This window comes from Kryptolebias marmoratus, linkage group LG6, assembly GCF_001649575.2.
Source record: "Kryptolebias marmoratus isolate JLee-2015 linkage group LG6, ASM164957v2, whole genome shotgun sequence".
In the NCBI taxonomy this organism is placed as follows: domain Eukaryota; kingdom Metazoa; phylum Chordata; class Actinopteri; order Cyprinodontiformes; family Rivulidae; genus Kryptolebias; species Kryptolebias marmoratus.
The window spans coordinates 17573342-17593492 of record NC_051435.1 but is presented as its reverse complement, the minus strand read 5'-3'; the positions used below and the strand labels follow the sequence as shown (position 1 = coordinate 17593492).

The following is a 20151-nucleotide window of genomic DNA, read 5'->3' as shown; positions in this document are numbered from 1 at the left end:
GCAAATATTTCTCATTAAAAAAACAAAAAAACATCATTCTTTTAAAAATAAAATGTGCTAATAATATCATAATACAGAGGAATAAACACAGTTAAGGACTTGTTGGTAAATTATTTTTGTCCTGTGTTTTAGAGGGGGAACCGATTATTTCAGACGGCTGAAATATTTGGTTCCCCCCTGGTAACTTTTGCAAAAAAAGAACAAATGTCTCCAAACACAGTTAAAGACTTGTTGTCCATGATGAGAGGAATAAACACAGTTAAAGACTTGTTGTCCATGATGAGAGGAATAAACACAGTTAAAGACTTGTTGGTAAATTAACTGGTTGTTGTTGGATAATTGATGATCTAAATAAAATTCAACCCGAATGTTATTTAGATAAAAGCGAAATACCACTTCAGGCAGAGTATGGATTTGTGAACAAAGTCTGAAAGTAAACCTCAGATAGATAAGTGCCCATCAACGTAATGTATAAGGTGTATAAACAATAAAGACGTCTTTAAACTAACAAAAAACTACTCCCACTATTGCTTTTTTTTTTTTTTTTGTATATTCCAGCATGTAGTTCACCAATATACACTTACGTGATGATGTCACTCGTTCGGCACCGGTAATTGGCTGAAATGGAACACGTGACCCGCACGCTGGAAAGGAAGTGTTGCTCTTGAGTGTGTGCGTTTGTTTACAGCCTTCAAGCATTTTGGCTTAACCTCACATGGACTGCTTTGAAGGAGTATATATCTTCACTGTTTTCTCTAAATACTTTTATAGTCTGCGAGCAGTTTCTCAGAGTAGTTACGGCAGCGCGTGTGCCACATTTTACCACGTATAGTCACAAGAACAGCGTCTGCTAACAGGACGTGCTGCTAAAGATTAGCATGACTAGCTAGCAAAAATGAGAATACCTTTGACTTTTGACCGTCAAGAACCGATGGAAGCGTGATTATCTTCCATCTGCAACAAAGAGGAACCCTTCGCTTTCCTGTGCAGCTACAGACAGATAATGGTTAGGGGGAATTTCAGTGAAACTCGCTAACTTGCATGCAGCAAAGCTAACATGAGGGTTACAAAAAACAACGCGACCTCTCCGAACATGTATCAGAAAAGATAAGATCTGACTGCGCCATGTGTTCAAGGACTGACGTGTTTTTATGAGCAGCCAGTCCGCCTGCGACGCTGGGCGCGTTTCTAGGTATGACTCGGCCTGTGTTCCTCCTCGTCGTCTCAGGGAGATAATAGTGTAGGATGAACAAGGCTCCCGTGAACTATGGCAGTGACTCAAGTTTATTGGGATCACCATATACCCCTGCCGAGGCTTGCTCCAGTCCAGGCGAAGGTGGCCGTGTTCCTGGTGGCGCTCCTGTGCTTCATAAACAGCCACGATGGAGAGTTTGTGTTTGACGATTCTGAAGCAATTGTCAACAACAAGGTCAGTTTTTAATGGTCTGAAAAGCTCTCCTGCCTTATAAATAATTCAAAACTATATGATCACGGAGCATGTGGCGTCCCGAACGTCTCCTTATTTATTTATTTGTTTGCATTGCAGGATCTAAAACCAGCAACACCCCTGAGCAACATCTGGAGCAATGACTTCTGGGGAAGCAATCTGAGTAGCAACTCAAGTCACAAATCCTACCGACCGCTCACTGTCCTCACTTTTAGGTAACAAAGAAATCCTCTTTGCTGTCTGCATTCATCATCTGGTCTTAAATTTTAGCTACTTAAAATACTTCCTAGTTTCTTAATAGAAAGTGTTTATTTTTTCTGTCAACTCTTTGATGTAATGAGAGGAACCTGCATCAACATAAATATTCAATGTAATCCACACACTTGTCAGTAAAAGCACACGATTAAAGAACAGGAAGCAAGTATGGAGCAAATTTCAGAACAATGATGCAGATAATGTTGGTCACGTATTCATGGTTGTGAACAGCTAGAGGGTGTACTGTGAAGCAAAACACAATTCTTTTTGTCTATATCCAATCAGATATGTCATGTCAGGGTTATTAACTTCTCTTTTAACCCAGGCCATGAGGTTTGACACGTCGCCTTTCTTTGGATTTGAAAAGAAAGGGCCGATTGATAGGTGCCAACTTCAGTCAAAAGGAACAGGTTTTATTAGGCAGTGATAGATGAGAGAAATAATATTACAGCCAAAAGCATCATTGGTATGAAAACAAAGAGGTTAATTGTGCCAGTTCTTTTTTTTTCTGATCGAATATTTTGTAATGCACAGATCACTTCTCTAACATTTGTTCTATTAACTTGGATAAAAATACGTTTAACCTAAAAAGTTCACGAGCCGCAGAAACGTTGCTTAACTAAATGAATTCATAGAGATTGTTTTGACAATATGTTTTATATAGTTTGTGCTTTTAAAAGACTACAGATTACGGTGTAATTACAAACATAATCCGTCATACAGTCGCTCAGTGCATTCCCTCAACTGAGAATCTGTTTAGTTAACAGATGAGACACGATCTGTGGAAAGGGTGGAACTTTTTACAGACTAACTTTATCTAAAACTCTTTACAACTGTCTCTGGAGCAGGTTAGGTGTACAGCTTAGGTTGCCATGGTAATCCAGGCATGTGAACTGAGCCATCATCGTGCTATTTGAGAACTGACTTCAGCCTCAACATATCTCTCTAACCCATCGTCATCATATATGTTTTGGCAAAAAGCAGCGTTGGAAAAAAGTAGATGATCTGTTACGTTAATTTATCGCAAAAACAAAACAGCTCTGTTCTGGATTTTGGCTGTTAATGCTGCTCATTCACACCACACCAGAAGTTTACTTCTTGTTAGGACCTGTGTGCAAAAATGCTAATCAGCTGGCCTGGAACGCACACCTGCCTGTTACTAGGCGTGTGCTTATATGTGAAAAACGGCAGATAAAGTGTTTAAAAAACCGTGAGTGGGTAATGCAGAAAGCCTTAGGACGTTCTGTGACATAGAACAGGTGCAAAAGTAGAATAGCAAGTTTTATTTATGATCAGGTTAAGGACACAACTTAACTGAAGACTACTTTTTGCACTATGTAACAAATGCTCTGACAAAGTGCCTTTTGCCAAACAGTCATTCTAGTATTGATATAGTTTTTTTTCATGTTATTTGCATGCGCTTATGAGGGATTATTTGCACCTGATTCTACCTTTTATTATTCAGTGTTCCTCTGTGAAGAGAATATGTTTTAATAGATACTCTGCAAGTCTTTAGAGCAGGGGTAGGCAACCCTGGTCCTGGAGGGCCACTATCCTGCATGTTTTCCTTGTTTCCCTGCTCTAACACACCTGAATCAGTGGTTAAATCTCCTCTTCATGTTCTGCAGAAGCCTGTTAATCACCCATTGATTCACATCAGGTGTGTTGGAGCAGAGAAACAAGTACCAGGGTTGCCTACCCCTGCTTTAGAATGAACACTTCTGACAGTATCAATGATTGTGGTTACAGAGGCTTACTACACAGTGACTGATCAACTGTTTCACCCTGTCTGTGTGGCATTTTCACATCATGTCACTCCTGTGTCTACTTAACCCCACTAACAGACATCGTCTTAACTGTACATTTACTACGACTAATAAACATTTTGCACTTGGTTTTTCTTCTCTTGCTGTTGCAGGTTAAACTACCTCTTAGCTGGAGGCCTGCACCCCATTGGCTTCCATGTACTAAACATAATCCTCCATGCTGTCATATCTGTCCTTATGATTGACATGTTTGCCATACTCATCGGCGGACTGGATTACGATGACAAGGGTCGGACATTGAACCGAGCTCCAAAGACCTCGCTGCTCGCTGCCATCTTTTTTGCTGCACATCCAGTTCACACAGAAAGTGTAAGTAGAGTTTTCCCCTCATTGGGGTTTTAGTTTCATTCAAGTATTATTAGGACAGGAAATAATGTTAGTGACTTGATGGTTAAAGGAATATGTGGATTGCAAGAAAGAAAATAAATAATCATGAGTATTTTACAGAACTTTTTTTTAGAAGAAGCTAGAGCAAAATGTAAGGAAACTATTTCAGTGTATTAAACAATTGTTAATTTATTGCCTATCAAATGCTTCATCATTTGAACTAACTTTAATCTCCTCATCAGAGATCTCACTTTTTGTTTCAGTAACCCTCTTTTCTTAGTGCTCAGCAGAACTTAGTTTTTGTTCTTAAAAGGGCTTTCACCTCTCATCCGTCAGTTATTTTTCCTGAGTAATGGGGAGTGCTTGGCATGGATGAGAGGTGCCACAACTTCAGTTTGGAATAATGAGGTTTTCCATTAGGATTTCTCTGCAGGGGTAGTAGTACATGCAATATTCAGAAATCATTGTGTTACAGCAGCACCAAAGACTAAAATAAAAAAAAATAAAAAAATTAGGTGCAGCTTTTTAAACCAAATATCTTTTGCATTTTAATCCTCAAGTCCTTTTAGTCAAAGATATGTCGATCTGTACTGGAAAAGCCAGAACTTCGCAAGCATGTGTCTGCTTGTGTGTGAGTGCACTGTGCTTCTGAGTAGATGGGTTATAAGCAGGACATGCAAGAGTGGTCAAAAAGCTTTATGTAGGGAACAACGTTCACCTATTCATCCGTTTTCTTCCACTTCTCTGAGGTTGGATATGAACCTGGGATGATAAGTTGGAAAGTCTCTCGTTAGCTCCTCCTGGAGGATCTGAAGTTGTTATCATGACCAAAGAGGATATATAATCACCGAGTTCTGGGTCTACCTTGGGGTCTTTTCCCAGTAGGACATGTTCAGAGAACCTCCAAAAGTAGGAGTACAGGAAGCGTTTTAATCAGATGCCCTACCACCTCGGCTCACTCCAATTGGCGTCGGCTCCTTCAGAGTTCCCCACAGATGATGGAGCTCCTCACTTGATCTCTAAGCCTGACCACTAACTGTACTATTTTATATAAATATTTTTTTTAAATGTAAGAACACAGTACTAATTTAAATGTATTTGAATGCACGAACAGTTGTGCTTATTTCTATTTGTGGGCAGTGTTAAATCAAAGGTGCATGAATGCTTTTAAAATCGTTTAAAAATAATTGTAATAAGGACGTGTTTTATCAGTCGCTTGGAACCCCAGAAGTGAAGACATTTTTATATTATATTTGCATCATTTTCCGCTATACAGGAATTATAAGTTGCTTTTCTTCTTTTTTTTTTCTCGAACTCAAGCTGGGTTAGCTGCTGTTATGCACCTGTACAGTGTGCAGTATTGTTCTGCTCACAATTCTGGGTTATAAAAAAACCCAAAAACTTTCCTAACAATGTGTATTCCCTACGGCAGCACCGTGGCATCTTGGCTTACCAATGCAGAGGTTTTAATGCTAAACATCCAGTGCTTCCATGCCAAGAACAAAGCCCCGTCTCAGTTGGTAGTGCAGGGCCTAGGTGTGTGTAGTAGCATGGCCTGACTGTTATCTGTGCTGGCATGCTTATTGACCTCCCAGTATATGTGTTTTTTGCTGTGAAACTTAGTTAGAAGGCAGCGTTTCCCTCTCTACGTTCTCTTTAATCATGCAGAGCAAGGACTGGGTGAGACCTGGGGGGGTGACGTGAGGAAGGCAGGCTGTAAGCTGAGGCCTGCTGTATGTATCAAAGCAGGCAACCCCAGGATGCCAACCATACTGTACCCACACACTGTACACACACACACACACACACACACACACTAACAGGCCATGATGGGAACAAGTTTCTTCTACTTTTGTTAATAAGCTTCCAGTTGTAACTGGAAAAAAATGCATACAGAAATGCTGGTCTTTTTACTATGTTTGATAGTTTTTCTTTTCCTTGATGCGGTATGTTTTTGAGTTGTTTAATCTCTAACAGTTCCTTTCTTTTCTCCTTCGTTAGGTGGCGGGCATTGTGGGCCGAGCCGACCTTCTGTGCGCGCTCTTCTTTCAGCTCTCTTTCCTCACTTACTGCAGGGCTTTTAACAAAGGTACGTATCGGCTCCATGTGAATGCTGCACCTGTTTCGATGCCTTCACTTTAATCCCAAACTGCCTGTAACCTGCTCTGGTCTCTGTGTTTACAGGGAGTGACAGCTTTTCCTTGAAATGGGTTGTGGTCAGCCTTGCACTGTGCTCTGCAGCAATGCTCTGTAAAGAACAAGGCATCACCGTTCTGGTATAAAATGTCTTTCTTTTTGAATGTTTTTTTTTAAGACTTTGTGATTTCATGTCATTCATTACTAACAAGAGAAAATGAAAAATTTCATCAGTAAAAGAAGTTGATTTACCTTTAAATACATGTCACATCTTTGCATGAAAAACTCCACCATTTATGGACCGAGACCAAGATCCTTGTTATTAATAACCTATGTACTTGTATCCTCCCTCAGGGCATTAACGCAGCTTTTGATATCCTCATCATCTGTAATGTTAACGTGTATGAACTTTGCCAGAGGCTAATCTTTAGGAAGAATCCACTGGATGTGAGTTACAACTTATACGTTCTTCTACATTCTTGTCATAAATCCTACCTTCTTTATATGAATAATGTCACCTCTGATACATCGTCTGTTCAAGGCTGTATGAATTCCAACAAAGTTACTCTGGTTTAATAGAACGGCGAGAACAGTTTTTTTTTTTTTCTACCTAAGTGACGATTTGCTAAAATTGATCTTGACAGCTAAAGGAGATGCTGAGAATAGGTTTGCTGACACGACTGACCCTTATGGGTCTCGGAGGACTCTCCATGCTCTATGCACGCTGGAGGATCATGGGGACCGGACCACCAGCATTCACCGAAGTAGACAACCCTGCCTCTTTTGAAGAAAATATATTAATTAGAGTGAGTACAATTTCCTATGGATTTTATTACTTCTGAGAAAGTACATTTAATATTTATTACAGTTAGACACATCTCTATTGTGGGGGAATGTCTTTTGTCATTTTATAATGCTGATTTATGTTCTTATTTTTCATAATTTAATTAGATTAATAACTTGTCTAACTAGCATGAAAATTCTTGCACTGAGGGTTTAAAAGAATTAAATTAAATTTATTGCACGATAACATTATGTGTCAAGTCAGACAGTAACTTTCACAAACTGTTGCGTGACCAAAACTTGGTCAGCTGTCTTTTATTTGTTTTGCAATGTGTTTAATTTGAACTGTCAGAAAAGTAAAAGTCAGTAAAAAACACACAAATATGAAATATTAACTTAAAACAGTACGCTAAAGGAACTGAATGCTTCATACACATTCAGTACATCATATGGTGACGTTTTGTTTCCACAACATCAAAAAAAATATCCCACTTGAATTAATAATCCAGATCTTTAGAAGCGGGGCTCTGTGGAAAAACTATGAATAGTTAATATCTTACCTGTTGTACATGGCTCTTTGAAGGCCCTCAGTTTGGAGAAGAGTTATTTTGACCATCTGAGACAATAATGTTATTCTGGCAGAAATATATTTGTCAAATACAGTATATCTTCACACCTCTACATGTCCTGTCCACAGATTTAATAAGAAACCAGTTATATCAGTAAAAAGGTAAAAAAACAAATCTAAAACTAGAAATTTCGTTCTCCTGTTATGTGCCACAAGTGTTTGCCGTAGCTTGGTTTACCTTCAACCAAAGGTTTACTGTCCATAAGACTGAGTAACAATATACTCATTATAATTTTTTTGAGAATAACTACTTCCTGTTTAATATTGGTTATTGTTTAACTATATTACTTTATATCTAAATTCTGAATACGTTCTTTTGTGTTTCACTGCTCCCTCCCATTCCCCACCCCCCTCCTGTTGTTTTTCCTTTTGATTGGCAGATAGTGAACTATAATTACTACTACTCCCTTAATGCCTGGCTGCTGCTGTGTCCCTGGTGGCTGTGCTTTGATTGGTCCATGGGCTGTGTGCCCCTCATTAAGTCAGCCACTGATTGGAGGATGGTGTGGCCGCTGCTGCTCTGGTGCTTCTTGATAGGCTTGATAAACCAAGCCTTATGCTCGCAGGACAGCCAGAGGAGGAGGTAAGCCACCTCTCGTCTCTCACACTTCCTGCTGATGGAGGTCAAGAAGATCGCGGCCTTGTTGGTCTTGAACTTGATTCTGACGATGGTGTCATATCCACTGCAGTGCATTTGCTGCTCATTTTCAAACTACATCACACTGTTGCATTGGGTATCAGTACAAACCACTTTTTTTTTACTCTCCTCTCCCTCCCAGGACTCTAACCTTGGGTTTGGTGCTGCTGGTGGTCCCGTTTCTGCCCGCATGTAACATATTTTTCAGAGTAGGCTTCGTTGTAGCTGAGAGAGTGCTCTATCTGTCTTCAGCCGGCTACTGCTTACTGCTGGCCTACTCCCTGGGACATTGCTGCTGCCGCTGGACCCAGTACAGGGTAAATGATGCCACAACAGTCTTACTACAGAAACAGATGCCACACTTTTGGTGAATCGTGTTTTCAGCAACAGTTCAACCCTGTAACTGTTCTGCAGACTCCAGACATCTCTATATTCTTAATTTTTTTTTTTCTCTGTGTTGTTGTGGTTTCCAATCATAGTTGCTAATGTAACTGCTTTTGCTCAATGATATCTCTATAGTAGTTTTACTGTTTTATTTACTGATTATTTAGTCTAACCGACACCCTTTAAAACAATTTGAATTACTATACAAACATTTTAGTATCTTAATAAAAAGACATTTAGTTTTAGTGCCACCTTTAAAAGTGTTTACCCTTCTGTGAGAACACTTTGTTCAATTTCTGGAAATTACAGAAAGTTTCTCATATTTCTAGGATTCTTCAGGCCCTATCTCCTTCTCTGACTGATTTTTCTTTTTAAATTAACTGTAAACAGAGCTAGAGATGGTTGTACCCAGAAAGACAAAATTTAGTCACGTGAATGTTTTTCTTTTGTTCGTTTATTTATTTATATGTCTTTATTCAGAGAATTTCGTCAGTGAAATTCTTTACAACTTGTTCCGTATTTGTCATATTAACACTATTGTTTTTATAAGGTATGAATTGATAATATTATGGTTTATTGGATGTATTTATTGATCATGTTAAGTTTTTATTTATCTGGTTTAGATAAATTGCTATTTTAGTACCTTTTGCCTGATCTAATACGGCATCCAAAGTTACTCCTGAAGGAAGTTAGTCTTTCGACACAGTGAAGTACGTTTAAATGTTTGGTTTTACATTCACATATGTTCCCTCACATTAAAATAAATCATAAAAAATAACATAAATCCCTCTGTTTTCTTTGTCCAGAAGTTGCTGTGTGTCACGGTGCTCGCGCTGCTGAGTGTGCACGTGGTCCGGTGTGCCCTTCGCAGTCACCAGTGGAGGTCGGAACAAAACCTCTTCATCAGTGCCCTGTCCGTCTGTCCGCTCAATGCCAAGGTAAACGGCTTGTTGTTCTGCTTGGGAAGTCCTCTTTCCTCATGTCAAAATACATGACGCTCACACGCTTAGCCGCTACTTGAAGCTTGACGTGCCGCTGACCGTTTCTTCAGGTGCATTATAATGTCGGGAAGAACCTGGCTGATAAAGGGAACACTACGGCTGCTATCAAGTATTACAGAGAGGCAGTCAGGTTTGTTCCCTCAAAAGCAACGAGTCTAATCAGCATTAACGGACGAATAAGAAAGTGACTTGCTTTGCATGTTTGTGGCTTTCAGGCTACATCCAACTTATGTTCACGCCATGAACAACTTGGGAAACATCCTGAAGGAGAGGAACGAACTTATTGAGGCCGAACAACTGTTGTCTAAAGCCGTTTCCATTCAGTATGTTGTACTAAATAAAAGAGTGCACCACTAATTACACGCCAGCTGTCTTGTTTTCAGCTCCCCGTCGATCGCCTTGTGTTTCTTTGTTCAATCTGCGCAGGCCGGACTTCGCGGCGGCCTGGATGAATCTCGGCATCGTTCAGAACAGCCTCAGAAGGTTTGAGGAGGCGGAGCAGAGCTACCGGAATGCTATCCGCTTCCGGAGAAAATACCCAGACTGTTACTACAACCTGGGACGCTTGGTGAGGTTTCTCAGTCTTCTGCTGTATTCAAATACACAAGAAACATCAGAGCTGATCCTCGGCCGAAAAACAAACGTGTGCCTCTTTATGTAGGATAATTTTACAAGTCTTTCTTTCTGTTTGTGACAGTATGCTGACCAAAATAGACATATAGATGCCCTGAATGCTTGGAGAAATGCGACCGTTCTGAAACCTGATCACAGCCTGGCTTGGAACAATATGGTCATTCTGCTGGACAATACTGGTAATCACAAAAACACACACATCCTGGCCTACTAACACATAAACGGCACTAAACACAGGAAAACAATTTTACAGTCCACCTATTTTTAAATGTATTGTTGGTAAATATATGAGTCAAAAGGCTACTAGAGCTGCTGTGTTTCGGCTGCCGTTTGTTTCAGCGTGAATATCCAAAAACACACAGCTTTGTTATTTTTCTACAAGCAGGAAATCTAAATGGCCAACAAGATTAGACCGGAAGAGCAGGAATCACCAATGCTTGAAATTTATGTATTAAAGCTTTTGTGCCGAGAGTTCTGAAGGCACTCTTCCCTGCCGTGTGGAGAATGCTCTGATTTCCAAAAGCTCGAGCCGTTTTGTCAGAAGCTGCTCCCACGGGGGCGGAGTCTCCCAGGAGGGCACGGGATCGGTCCAATCAGAACGCGGTGTGTTCCCGATCAAACGGGGGGGGCGAGCGCAGCCATAACAGCGCCCCCCCTCGGAGTCGTTCCCCCCACCCCACCCCACCCTCCCCCACCCCTGCTGCAATTGCTCCCCAAATCTGACAGAAATAATTCTGCCCAGCTCCCCAACAAACCCTCAGAACAATAGGTGAAATTTAGGAATGATTTTTTTTTTTCTTTGATGTTTAGCTTTTTTTTTTGTTTGTTTGTTTTGTATCATTACACCAACTATAGACCAAATCAGTGCAAATTTAGGTTGACGCTCACAGTCACACATGTTGGCAAACTGCATCTAAAAGGCACGGGCCATGACTGAGGACATAACTACCATTGTTTTGCCCTCTGCTTCTCTCGTCTGTCTTTTCTTTCTCCATTTCTGGCCAGACATCAGACAGATCTGTGACAAAGATCAATAACTCAGTGGGCCCTGTCCTCAACTTTAATTAGGAGACTAAACCACTCCTCCATGTGTGTGCAGAGGGAAGGACACCGCTTTAGACGCTGCAGACAAAAAGAGATTTTGCTTCTGTTTGATCTTTCAAAAGTATTGGCAAATTTGTGGTTTTTAATAGCCCAAAAAAAACCTTTCATCTTGACAAGGTTTTTGTAATATCCCCCATCAGCTGAAACGTTAACAAGTTTTGTCGATTAAATGTTGTTTGTGAGCATATGTCTGTCGCGTTAGTTATTTTCTGTTCATTTTCCCGTCTGTCTTCAAGGTAACCTGGGTCAAGCAGAGCTAATTGGCCGAGAGGCCCTGAAGCTCCTCCCCAATGACCACACCATCATGTTTTCGTTGGCGAACGTCCTGGGGAAATTACAGAAATACAAGGTCAGTCAACACGGCTCGAACAACAAACCCGGGCCATTCTTCATGCACGTGAAGAATAAAAGCAAGTTCCTTGCTTTGTTCTCTGCATCTGCTCTGAAACAGGAGTGGTAAATTTCTCTTACTACAAAAAAACGATTCAGGTTTCTTTGTTTTTTATCTCTGTCGTTTAGGAGTCAGAGGGCTTCTTTCTTCACGCCCTTCGAATCAACCCAAATGCTGCTAGTTGCCATGGCAATTTAGGTAAGGCCACTGCAATTTAGATTTTATGGTGTTGGGAGATCCTGAGCACTCCTAAACTAAAATTATATTTATTCTTTCTACCAAAGCACTATTGTGCAGCCAAACTTTGTTGAATGTGGCAAATCAATAGGATTAGAATTGTTGCAGTTTTTCAGATTAAAGGTTTTGTTTTGTTGGGTTTTATTTTTTCCCTTCAGCTGTGTTGTATCATCGATGGGGAAAGCTGGAACTGGCAAAGAAACACTACGAGCTGTCTCTAAAGTTGGACCCCGAGGCTCCCGGGACAAGAGACAACTACAACATGCTGCGACGCAAACTGGACCAGCTTAAACGCAGCACACCCTGAGGGAGCCCACTGAGCCCCCCTGCCTGCTATAAAATAAAATTTTCCACCGTTTCATTTTGCATTGTTTTATCTCACTTGTTCTACCTTGGAAACATTTTCAAATAAAGACCATAATCTGTGTGTCAGGCTGTACTGTTTTCTTTTTCTTCAAAAGACAAAAAAAAGGCTATGCAAACAAAAAAGAAAAGCAAGATGGTTTTGTAGTTTTATCTAATATTGTGCTCTTTCATGTGTGGGTCAAGTGAGCCAAGTGTCAAGAGCCTAATTTGATTTTATGGGTGTATGTTGGGCAGGGGTGTTGGATGCCTCAGCTGGACACAAGACGTTTTGTTGCCCCATTTGAAGGCCATGTGGACCTGATCCATGGTGAACCCCGTTCGCTTTTCATCTCTGACCCTGTGTTGTGTCAGCTGGACAAAGCACCATGTAGGTCCTGAAAATCTGGTATAGATTATTGTTCAACCATTTTTTTTTCTTTTTTCTTTTTATTCAAGTCTGCTCAAGTCTGCCTTGTGAACGGCAACTTTTTGAGAGGGTGATGTCAAAAGCAGCAACAATATACTAATTGTTGGCTTATAACGCTTGTAAATACCAATAGCAATACAATATTGTTTCTATCAAGTTTTCACAGAATTGCCTAACGGTCCAACACTGGCATAATATCGCTCATTGTTAGAAGAACTTTTATCATAATGGAAATTAATTGTTATGTTATAAAGCAGCATTATCAGCAACACCAGTATTGATATTAAATGACATTCTACAACAATTATTTACCTTGGTTAGTACTATTCCCTTCCAGCAATATGGTTCTGATTTTGAAACTCGACTAGGGCCTTTCTGAGTGGAGTTTGCACATTTTCTTTGTGCATGTATGGCTTTTATTTCTGGGTACTCTGGTTTCCTCCCTCATTCAGAAACATTCATGCTGAAGTTTGTTGGTGATTCTTATTTAGCCCTCGGTGTGATTGTTGACAATTGTCTCTAAGTGACCCTGGGATGGACTCATCAAACTGAATAAGTCGACACAAGAACATAATACAGAAGTTGAAGCTGAATCAGCACAAACGCTCCCTGTAGGCTGGCTGAAGTATTAGTTTAGGTCCATATAAACAAGTAAAATCACACCTCAGGTAATTTATTTCATGTGCTGACTTCTTTGGATCACAAAATTCCTACATTGCTGCTGTATGGTGAAATATAATTTTTTCTAATATGTTTAATTGCACTTAGTGATTTGAGGCCTAAAAAAACATGATTGTGTGTGGAGAGGCAGTACTTTCAGCCCCATATCCTGAGTGCACAGACTCTGGTTCCAATTATACAACATAGCAGCATCCATGAACTGGATATTATGGCTTCAATGTTGACCAACAAATGGAGGCGAAAGCACTTCATCTATCATTTTTATGTCATTGGATGGACTGATAACATGTAACCTTTGCTTCATTGTATTGCTTCACCAATTTTCTGTCGCAGCTAGCTTTGTTGCAATGCTAACGCTCGCTTGTACGTAAACAGAAACAACGACAGACGTGATGTGCTGCCGCGTTAGTTTTATTTCTGTCCTCTAAAACAATGTTACTGCTAATGTTTTTGTTTGCATCAAGGCTTACGATAAAATGTTGCTTGCTGCCGCTTGTGTAGAGGTACTATTGCAACACTTTTCGTCCACCACTAGGGGGCCCCTGTCTTTCCACGCTAATGCTTAGGAGTGCTGGGCTGCTGCACACTGACTGTGACAGCTAAGCCTTGACCACTTGTTAGGTGATGTGTTGGACTATATTTCGTTGTTTTCCCTGCTTTTTGTTCCTGAGCGGTATTCACACTCCAAGCTCCAAAACCTTTGCTTACCCACTCCACCCGTGAGCCTCTGTAGTTAATCGGAGAAAGGTGTCAGTGCTGGGATGGTTTTCTCAAGTGTCCGCAAAGAAGATCAGGAGGGGGGGCTGGTCAGCGGAGACAGGAAGCCCATAGCTGGTGCTGTATGAAAACAGCTCTATTGCGCAGAGCCTTCAAAGGGAGACAGGGATGATCTCCCCAGGGACTTGGCGTGCACGCACACACATACGCACCCACCCACAGACCGGCTCCTCTTGAAGAAAGCTGCAAAGGGAAAAAGGCAACCCCAGTGTGAAACATCAGTCACCAAGTGTGCACCCGAGGTCAGAGTTCAACACACTTCTATTTTTTCACCTGCTTCCTACAGCTCACAGGAAACTTTTGAAGCCGTGGCGGGCTGGTATGGCTTTGCTTTAGGGGCGGCTAAGTTTGTTTACACATACAGTACAATACACCAGTTGATGCTTTGATGCCCGGGAGATGTTACTGATACGCTCCTCGGGGGGTGCCGCAGCACACACGACCATCAATGTCCTCTGTCGATGACCTCCTGAAATTGCAACTAATGTCACCTGGTGAAATTTCCGTCTCGCTCAACTCCTGTTTTTATTTTTGCTGCTTTGATGCCAAGACTCGACGGCAGACACGTCTTAAAGCACAACAAATATATACTGTGCTCGCGGTGCATTGTTTTGCTCGAGATGAAACCTGTTTCAACAAGACTCGGATAAAGGGCAGTACGAGGAAAAGACTTGACGCTACAGAGGGAGAGCAGGCAGAGAAGAAAAAAAAGAGATCAAAAAATGTTAGGATAGTGACAATCAAGACTGAAAGCTGTTCCCCCACATTATTTTGTTGTCATGCAGTGTAACATGCAGTGCTGCTGATGTACGATTGGCTGCAAAACCATTACCTCTTTGCTTTATGTACTTATGAATCCTTTCTTTACTTTCTGTGTGATCCTTTCATTCAGTGCCTGTAGCTGACTGTCTAGTTGCACAGCTGTGCTGGGACACCAGTAGGGGATCCCACTTTTATTATAATCATTCTCTGAATACCTTTCATTATCATAAAATATGTGAGTATTAAAGGGATGGATTCACCGGCCCCGCCAACATCTTCATTATCCATTCTGACTGACAAAAACCTGCTGTCCCAGGGAGGAAAGGGGGGATGACATTAATAAAAGATAGGATCCTACAGTCTTAGGAAGTCCTCTTTTTGTTTTCTAAATTTCCTCCCTGCGCACCTTTTACCTGCTCGGAAATTCTGCCACCATGATATAATGAAATCACACTGGTGTGCTTTGCTCACCATATTCATTGGATTAGGTTAAATCCCGCCTGATTGTTCACCAGGCAAAATAATACAAAATTGAGCCAAGAAGTTTGTGCTGACTGACAGAGAAATGGCCATTAGGAAGCTATTGTTATCCTTTTGTTGCGGTGGTATTTTTAACAGAAAAACAAGAAGCAGGGGAGCACTAATTTGAACCTACTGAGGGCGTTTTGGAACAGCAGGTGTGCTATTTTGCATCTGATAAGCAAAGCCCCGACAAAATAAAGAAACTCGGAGCCTATCAAAACTGCTGGCCCGAGAAAGCGAACAAACTAGAGATGTGATGGCTGTTTTGACTGCAAAAAAAAAAAAAAAAAGTACTTTTGGATTTTATTTTTGGAAAATCTGTGCAACATCTGACGTGAGCTTGTTGTATTTTGTTGTAGGCCATTAGAGATTGAAAGCGGGCCTGGCAGCTCCAAGTTCACACAGTAACAGACAAACTGTACATCTGCAGCTTTGACAGAGTTCTCATCAATGTGACAGGATGTGATCAAGGGCCGCTCTGTGATGTGTCTGCTGGGCGCTCCTCGCTCCCCCCTAACCACAACAACCCTAATGGGCTCTGATGGGCACCTCCATCTTGCTCGTCTAATTGATGTAAATACCGTGCATTTGAACTCGTAGTTCCTCCCACCATCCCAGCCGGCCCTCCCTCTGTTTCTTATAACAGTGGGGGTTAGAGGTTAGGCTGACTGAGTGATCATTAGAATGGCAGTCCTTATTAGAGGAGCAGCTTGTCTGACACCCCGACCGCGTCCTGGAGAGGGACCCAACCCGTCCGCCTCATCTAGATCATATTACATGACACAACCTGAGAGCAGATACTACCAGTGCTCTACAACACTGTAGGCCACGAGGGCACGGTGGCATTTTCAGAGGGGTCCCCTCGCCTGTCACAGCGCTTTCCCGACGCCGCTCTGTCCGTCTGGCTTGGATGCACTCTGTCATTTTAAGGAGGGCTACTGTCAGTGGGGATTGGGACCGCCGCGTCTACATGCCCTGGCATTTTCAGCAGTTTTCACTGTAACACAGTTTCCAGCCACCCTCTCGAGAGTCGACGACGTCGCAGTCGATGATTAATAGTTAGAGATGGGCTATAAAATGTCCAATGTGGCCAGATGCTAGCCAGGGCTTTGTTGAACTCAAATAATGGACAGAGGATGCCAATTTGGCTCCCTTACAAAACCCTGGAAGTTCCCCAAGATTGATTCTGTTTCTATGTTGCGGTGCCCTGGGGGCCGAATTTTGAGGATGCACTCTTGTGAAAAATGTTGCCGGGGATTATCTTCAGCTGAGAGAAGCGCTACGGACAGCTACAACTGGTCGCGGAGAACAAAACGGCCAATATAATCCTTGACATTTGCATGCCAGGGCGAAAATATAAGCCAACTAAGGATCATTTTATTATATCTGACATCAAGGATGGTCTCTCTGGCTGTGGATGAATCAAGAGAAGGGTTGGAGAGGTGGGGGGAGGGAGGGGGGTGGCTGGGATAATTTGCAGCAGGAGCCCTGTGAGACTGTTTTGCAAAACAAAACGAAGCAGCTAGACCCTTATTGAAAAATATAGTGCAGTGAGACGGAAATTTATTAACTGGCACCAGTTAATGTGTGCATTATTCATTTCTGGTGAGCATGAAAAATGATCTAAAGAGGTTTGAAATTGCAGACGCGCAGGCTGACTGCACAGTAGCTGGGCTCGCTGGGTCGTTTCATCCTCTTGCAGGGGTGCTTGGGCAGAGAGGTGGAGGGCTAAAAGGGGAGACCGAGGGATGGAGAATGAAGAGGAGGAGTCCAGGAACCCCCCCACCCCCCCTTTGTTTTCTTTTTTTTTTTTTTCTGGACAGTAGGGCTTTCCAGTAACAGCTGTGCTTCTCTCACGAGGGGGCGGCAGCAGCACCAAGAGAGAGGCTGCTTGGGACAGATGGACCAGCACCACCTCCCCTCTAACCTCCCACCACCACCACTCCTCTGATTAAAAACCTGTACTATTAATGTACAGCTGAAGCTATGCACTCACGTTGTAAGGAGGTGATAAAGTAACAGAGAGCTATTTGAAATTTTGCACTCGTGTTCCATCTTTTCTTTGATGCTTGCTTTTGAACTCAGTCCTGTCATTCTCTCTGACTTTCTTCTTCTTCTTCTTCTTCTCTCTCTCTTTTTTTTTTTACAGTAGGAGGTTGTGGGCAGGAGTTGGTGCCAGTGGCATATGGCTTTCCACTGAGCTAAACATTCATACAAAAGACAAGCCCATCAGTCATGGCTGCGGCCATATGAGGGGAGAGAGCAGGCCTCTGATGAATGGTGTTTAGGACTCACCTGCTGTTAAAACATTACCTCCCCAAAGCACACATAAGATTTAGAACCCGATGATATCATAAAATGTGACCCTTGTGGGCACACATCATGTACGCCAGGTTATAGCAAATAATAAATATGCTTCCTAAACCCTTCTCAGAGAACCCCGGGTCAGGCCTTCATAGACCAATTACTGCAGAGCATCTGCTGTATAGAGGCAGTGTGGTTAAAAAACTTTCGGATCATTTTTTGGGGGCTATTTAACGAGGAGAGCTGCTTCCTGCTTGCTCCAATGGCTCTCATTGCTAGAGTGAGCGTGGAAAGGCTCTCCTAGATTAGACCAAATTAATCCATTCTTCTGTGATTCTTTTTCTGGTTCCATGGTGAAACCAGCACGCTTTTGTTCTTCCGTGAGCCCCAGTAGTTTTTTTTTTTTTTGTGTGTGTTTTTTTTTCTGCCAAATTTAACAGAAGGCTCAGAGGGGTAACAGGGGTCCAGCCCAGTATCACCTTCTGGAGCAGAGCAACTAGCAGAGAAAGACAATCAGCCTGAACCCTGCTGTCTGCAGCACAAAGTGAAAAGACTCTAATTGGGCTTTTTTTTTTTTTTTTTTACGCTGCATTTTCCTGCAGGATTGCTGGATCATGAAAAAGCAATTAAACCTCCAGAGCTGCGTGTTATTCATTCTCGATTTTTTTTCTTTCCTCCCCAGCCTTTCATTGGAAAGGAGGCAAATTTGAAATCACTTAAGCGAGTCGAGACGTATGCTTTCTGGGATGTTTTCTGTTTTCATTTACTTTTGAACGAGACGAGCGGCAAACATCCACTTTAACAGATTTAGACCAATAAAAATAGAGGTGAATGAAGAGAAAACGACTGTTCTTTTAAAGACATGCTGTTAAATAATGATAATAAAAAAAAACATGTAGACTAAGGTCAGTCCTCACAATTTGTCTAAATCTTAAACATTGCTTAAAATATTTGGAATGGGACTGCAGTTCTTAATGTTACATCCAGAGGCAGTGGTGACCACAAAACCTGAAACCAGAAGTGAAAAGAAGTCAGAAAACACTGCAAAATAGGATTCTTCTCCCCCAAACCAGAAAGAAAGAACATGTTCCTTAATAAACAAATTAAATACAAAATATGGACAACTTAAGATTTTATTTCTGAAAGTCTCAACGTGTGAATTATTGAATCTAAACCAGTAAATTTATGAGTGGCCATAAAAACTGCTTCTTTAAAAACCACATCTTAAAAAAAATAAAGACAAATGCAGACAAATAAAATTCTTTAAAGAAGTATTTAATCCATTATTTATTATTATTATTAATATTTTGACCTGAACATTATTTTTATACTTTGCCATTTTTCATAATCAACTGGAGAATTAATTAAAGTTTTATTTTCTGCAGTACAATTAGCAAAATATTAGTTATGATAATCCAAACTTTAGTTTAAATGAAATAAAAACAAACAAAATGACGTCTTTCCTCTCCAGGAGTCTGTTAATACGTAATAAATCAACATGCAGCTTTTATTTCAAATATAAAACTTTGATAGTCACTGTAAAGAATCTGTATAAATTTCAGAATGATAAATAGTTAAATTAGTATAAAAGCATGTGACATTATTAACAAATTATCAGACGTTAAAACAATTCAGTTGAAATATGTTTTAACAATAAAGGAAAGTAATATAATGATTATTTAACTGAATGATATATCATTGTAATTATTTCATTAAAAAAATGTTGTTCAGGCATTTCTGTTTTTCTTTTTAAAGCCCTGAGTAGAAACTTATATTGAGAGAAAATAATCGTCAGAGATTCTTTCCAGTTTTGTTTAACTGAGAGCCAAACTATCACCAAACTCTTCCAGACTGCAGAGTTCATACTCTTTAAATGAGGTGTGTTAATGTACTCGACTCTGCTCACAGACACAAAAAGAGGGGCAGCGGTGGGTGTAACTTCACACACTCCCTCACACACACACACACACACAGAGAACGGTGCTGTTGTGTTGCACCTCTGTTTTCCCACCAAGTGATCAACTCTCACACCCCGGACAGTGAGATGTCAACATGAAATACCTTCATTTGCATCAGCTTAAAAAAAAAAGAAGCGGGCCTGACTTCTCGTTGTTGCTGGCGACCCTCCAGTGCCTCCATAAAATTCACTTTAGCCACGGGGGTCCTGAGACCTCGCTAAATACTGGTCCAATGCTGCTGTCAACAGTCCGTCAATCACATGACAAATCCTTCTGATTAAACCGAGCCTCACTGGCTGCTTCACAATGGACTCGACTCGACTGATTTAAGTCTGGACATGTCTGCACTGCAGAATTATGTCAATATGTTTTATCTAAAGTCTGCCCATTTTACATTCTGCAGTAAAAAAAAAACAACAAAACTTTAAGATGAGCATTTCAACATTTGTTAATGTCTGCTTGGTTCATTTTATGTATTTTATCTTTATTTTTTTAGGCAGTTCAATTGAATCTTGCTAATTTTCTATTTCACACAAAAAGACCTGTTTTCCTTTTCAAATTTAGAGACAAGAAACATTACAGAAAT

At 41.0% G+C, this 20151-nt stretch overlaps 1 protein-coding gene across 1 annotated transcript; it reads left to right on the top strand.

The window, feature by feature from the left end:
* Positions 1-630: 630 nt before the first annotated feature.
* tmtc4 (transmembrane O-mannosyltransferase targeting cadherins 4) lies at positions 631-12216 on the top strand. Its single transcript, XM_017410392.3, has 17 exons — positions 631-1429; positions 1547-1662; positions 3621-3837; positions 5857-5944; positions 6040-6131; positions 6346-6438; positions 6636-6797; positions 7783-7985; positions 8182-8356; positions 9230-9361; positions 9475-9554; positions 9640-9747; positions 9851-9992; positions 10122-10236; positions 11398-11510; positions 11681-11750; positions 11948-12216. Exons 1-17 carry the CDS (start codon positions 1268-1270, stop codon positions 12094-12096), a joined length of 2217 nt encoding a protein of 738 aa, XP_017265881.1. The 5' UTR covers positions 631-1267; the 3' UTR covers positions 12097-12216.
* Positions 12217-20151: the final 7935 nt, after the last annotated feature.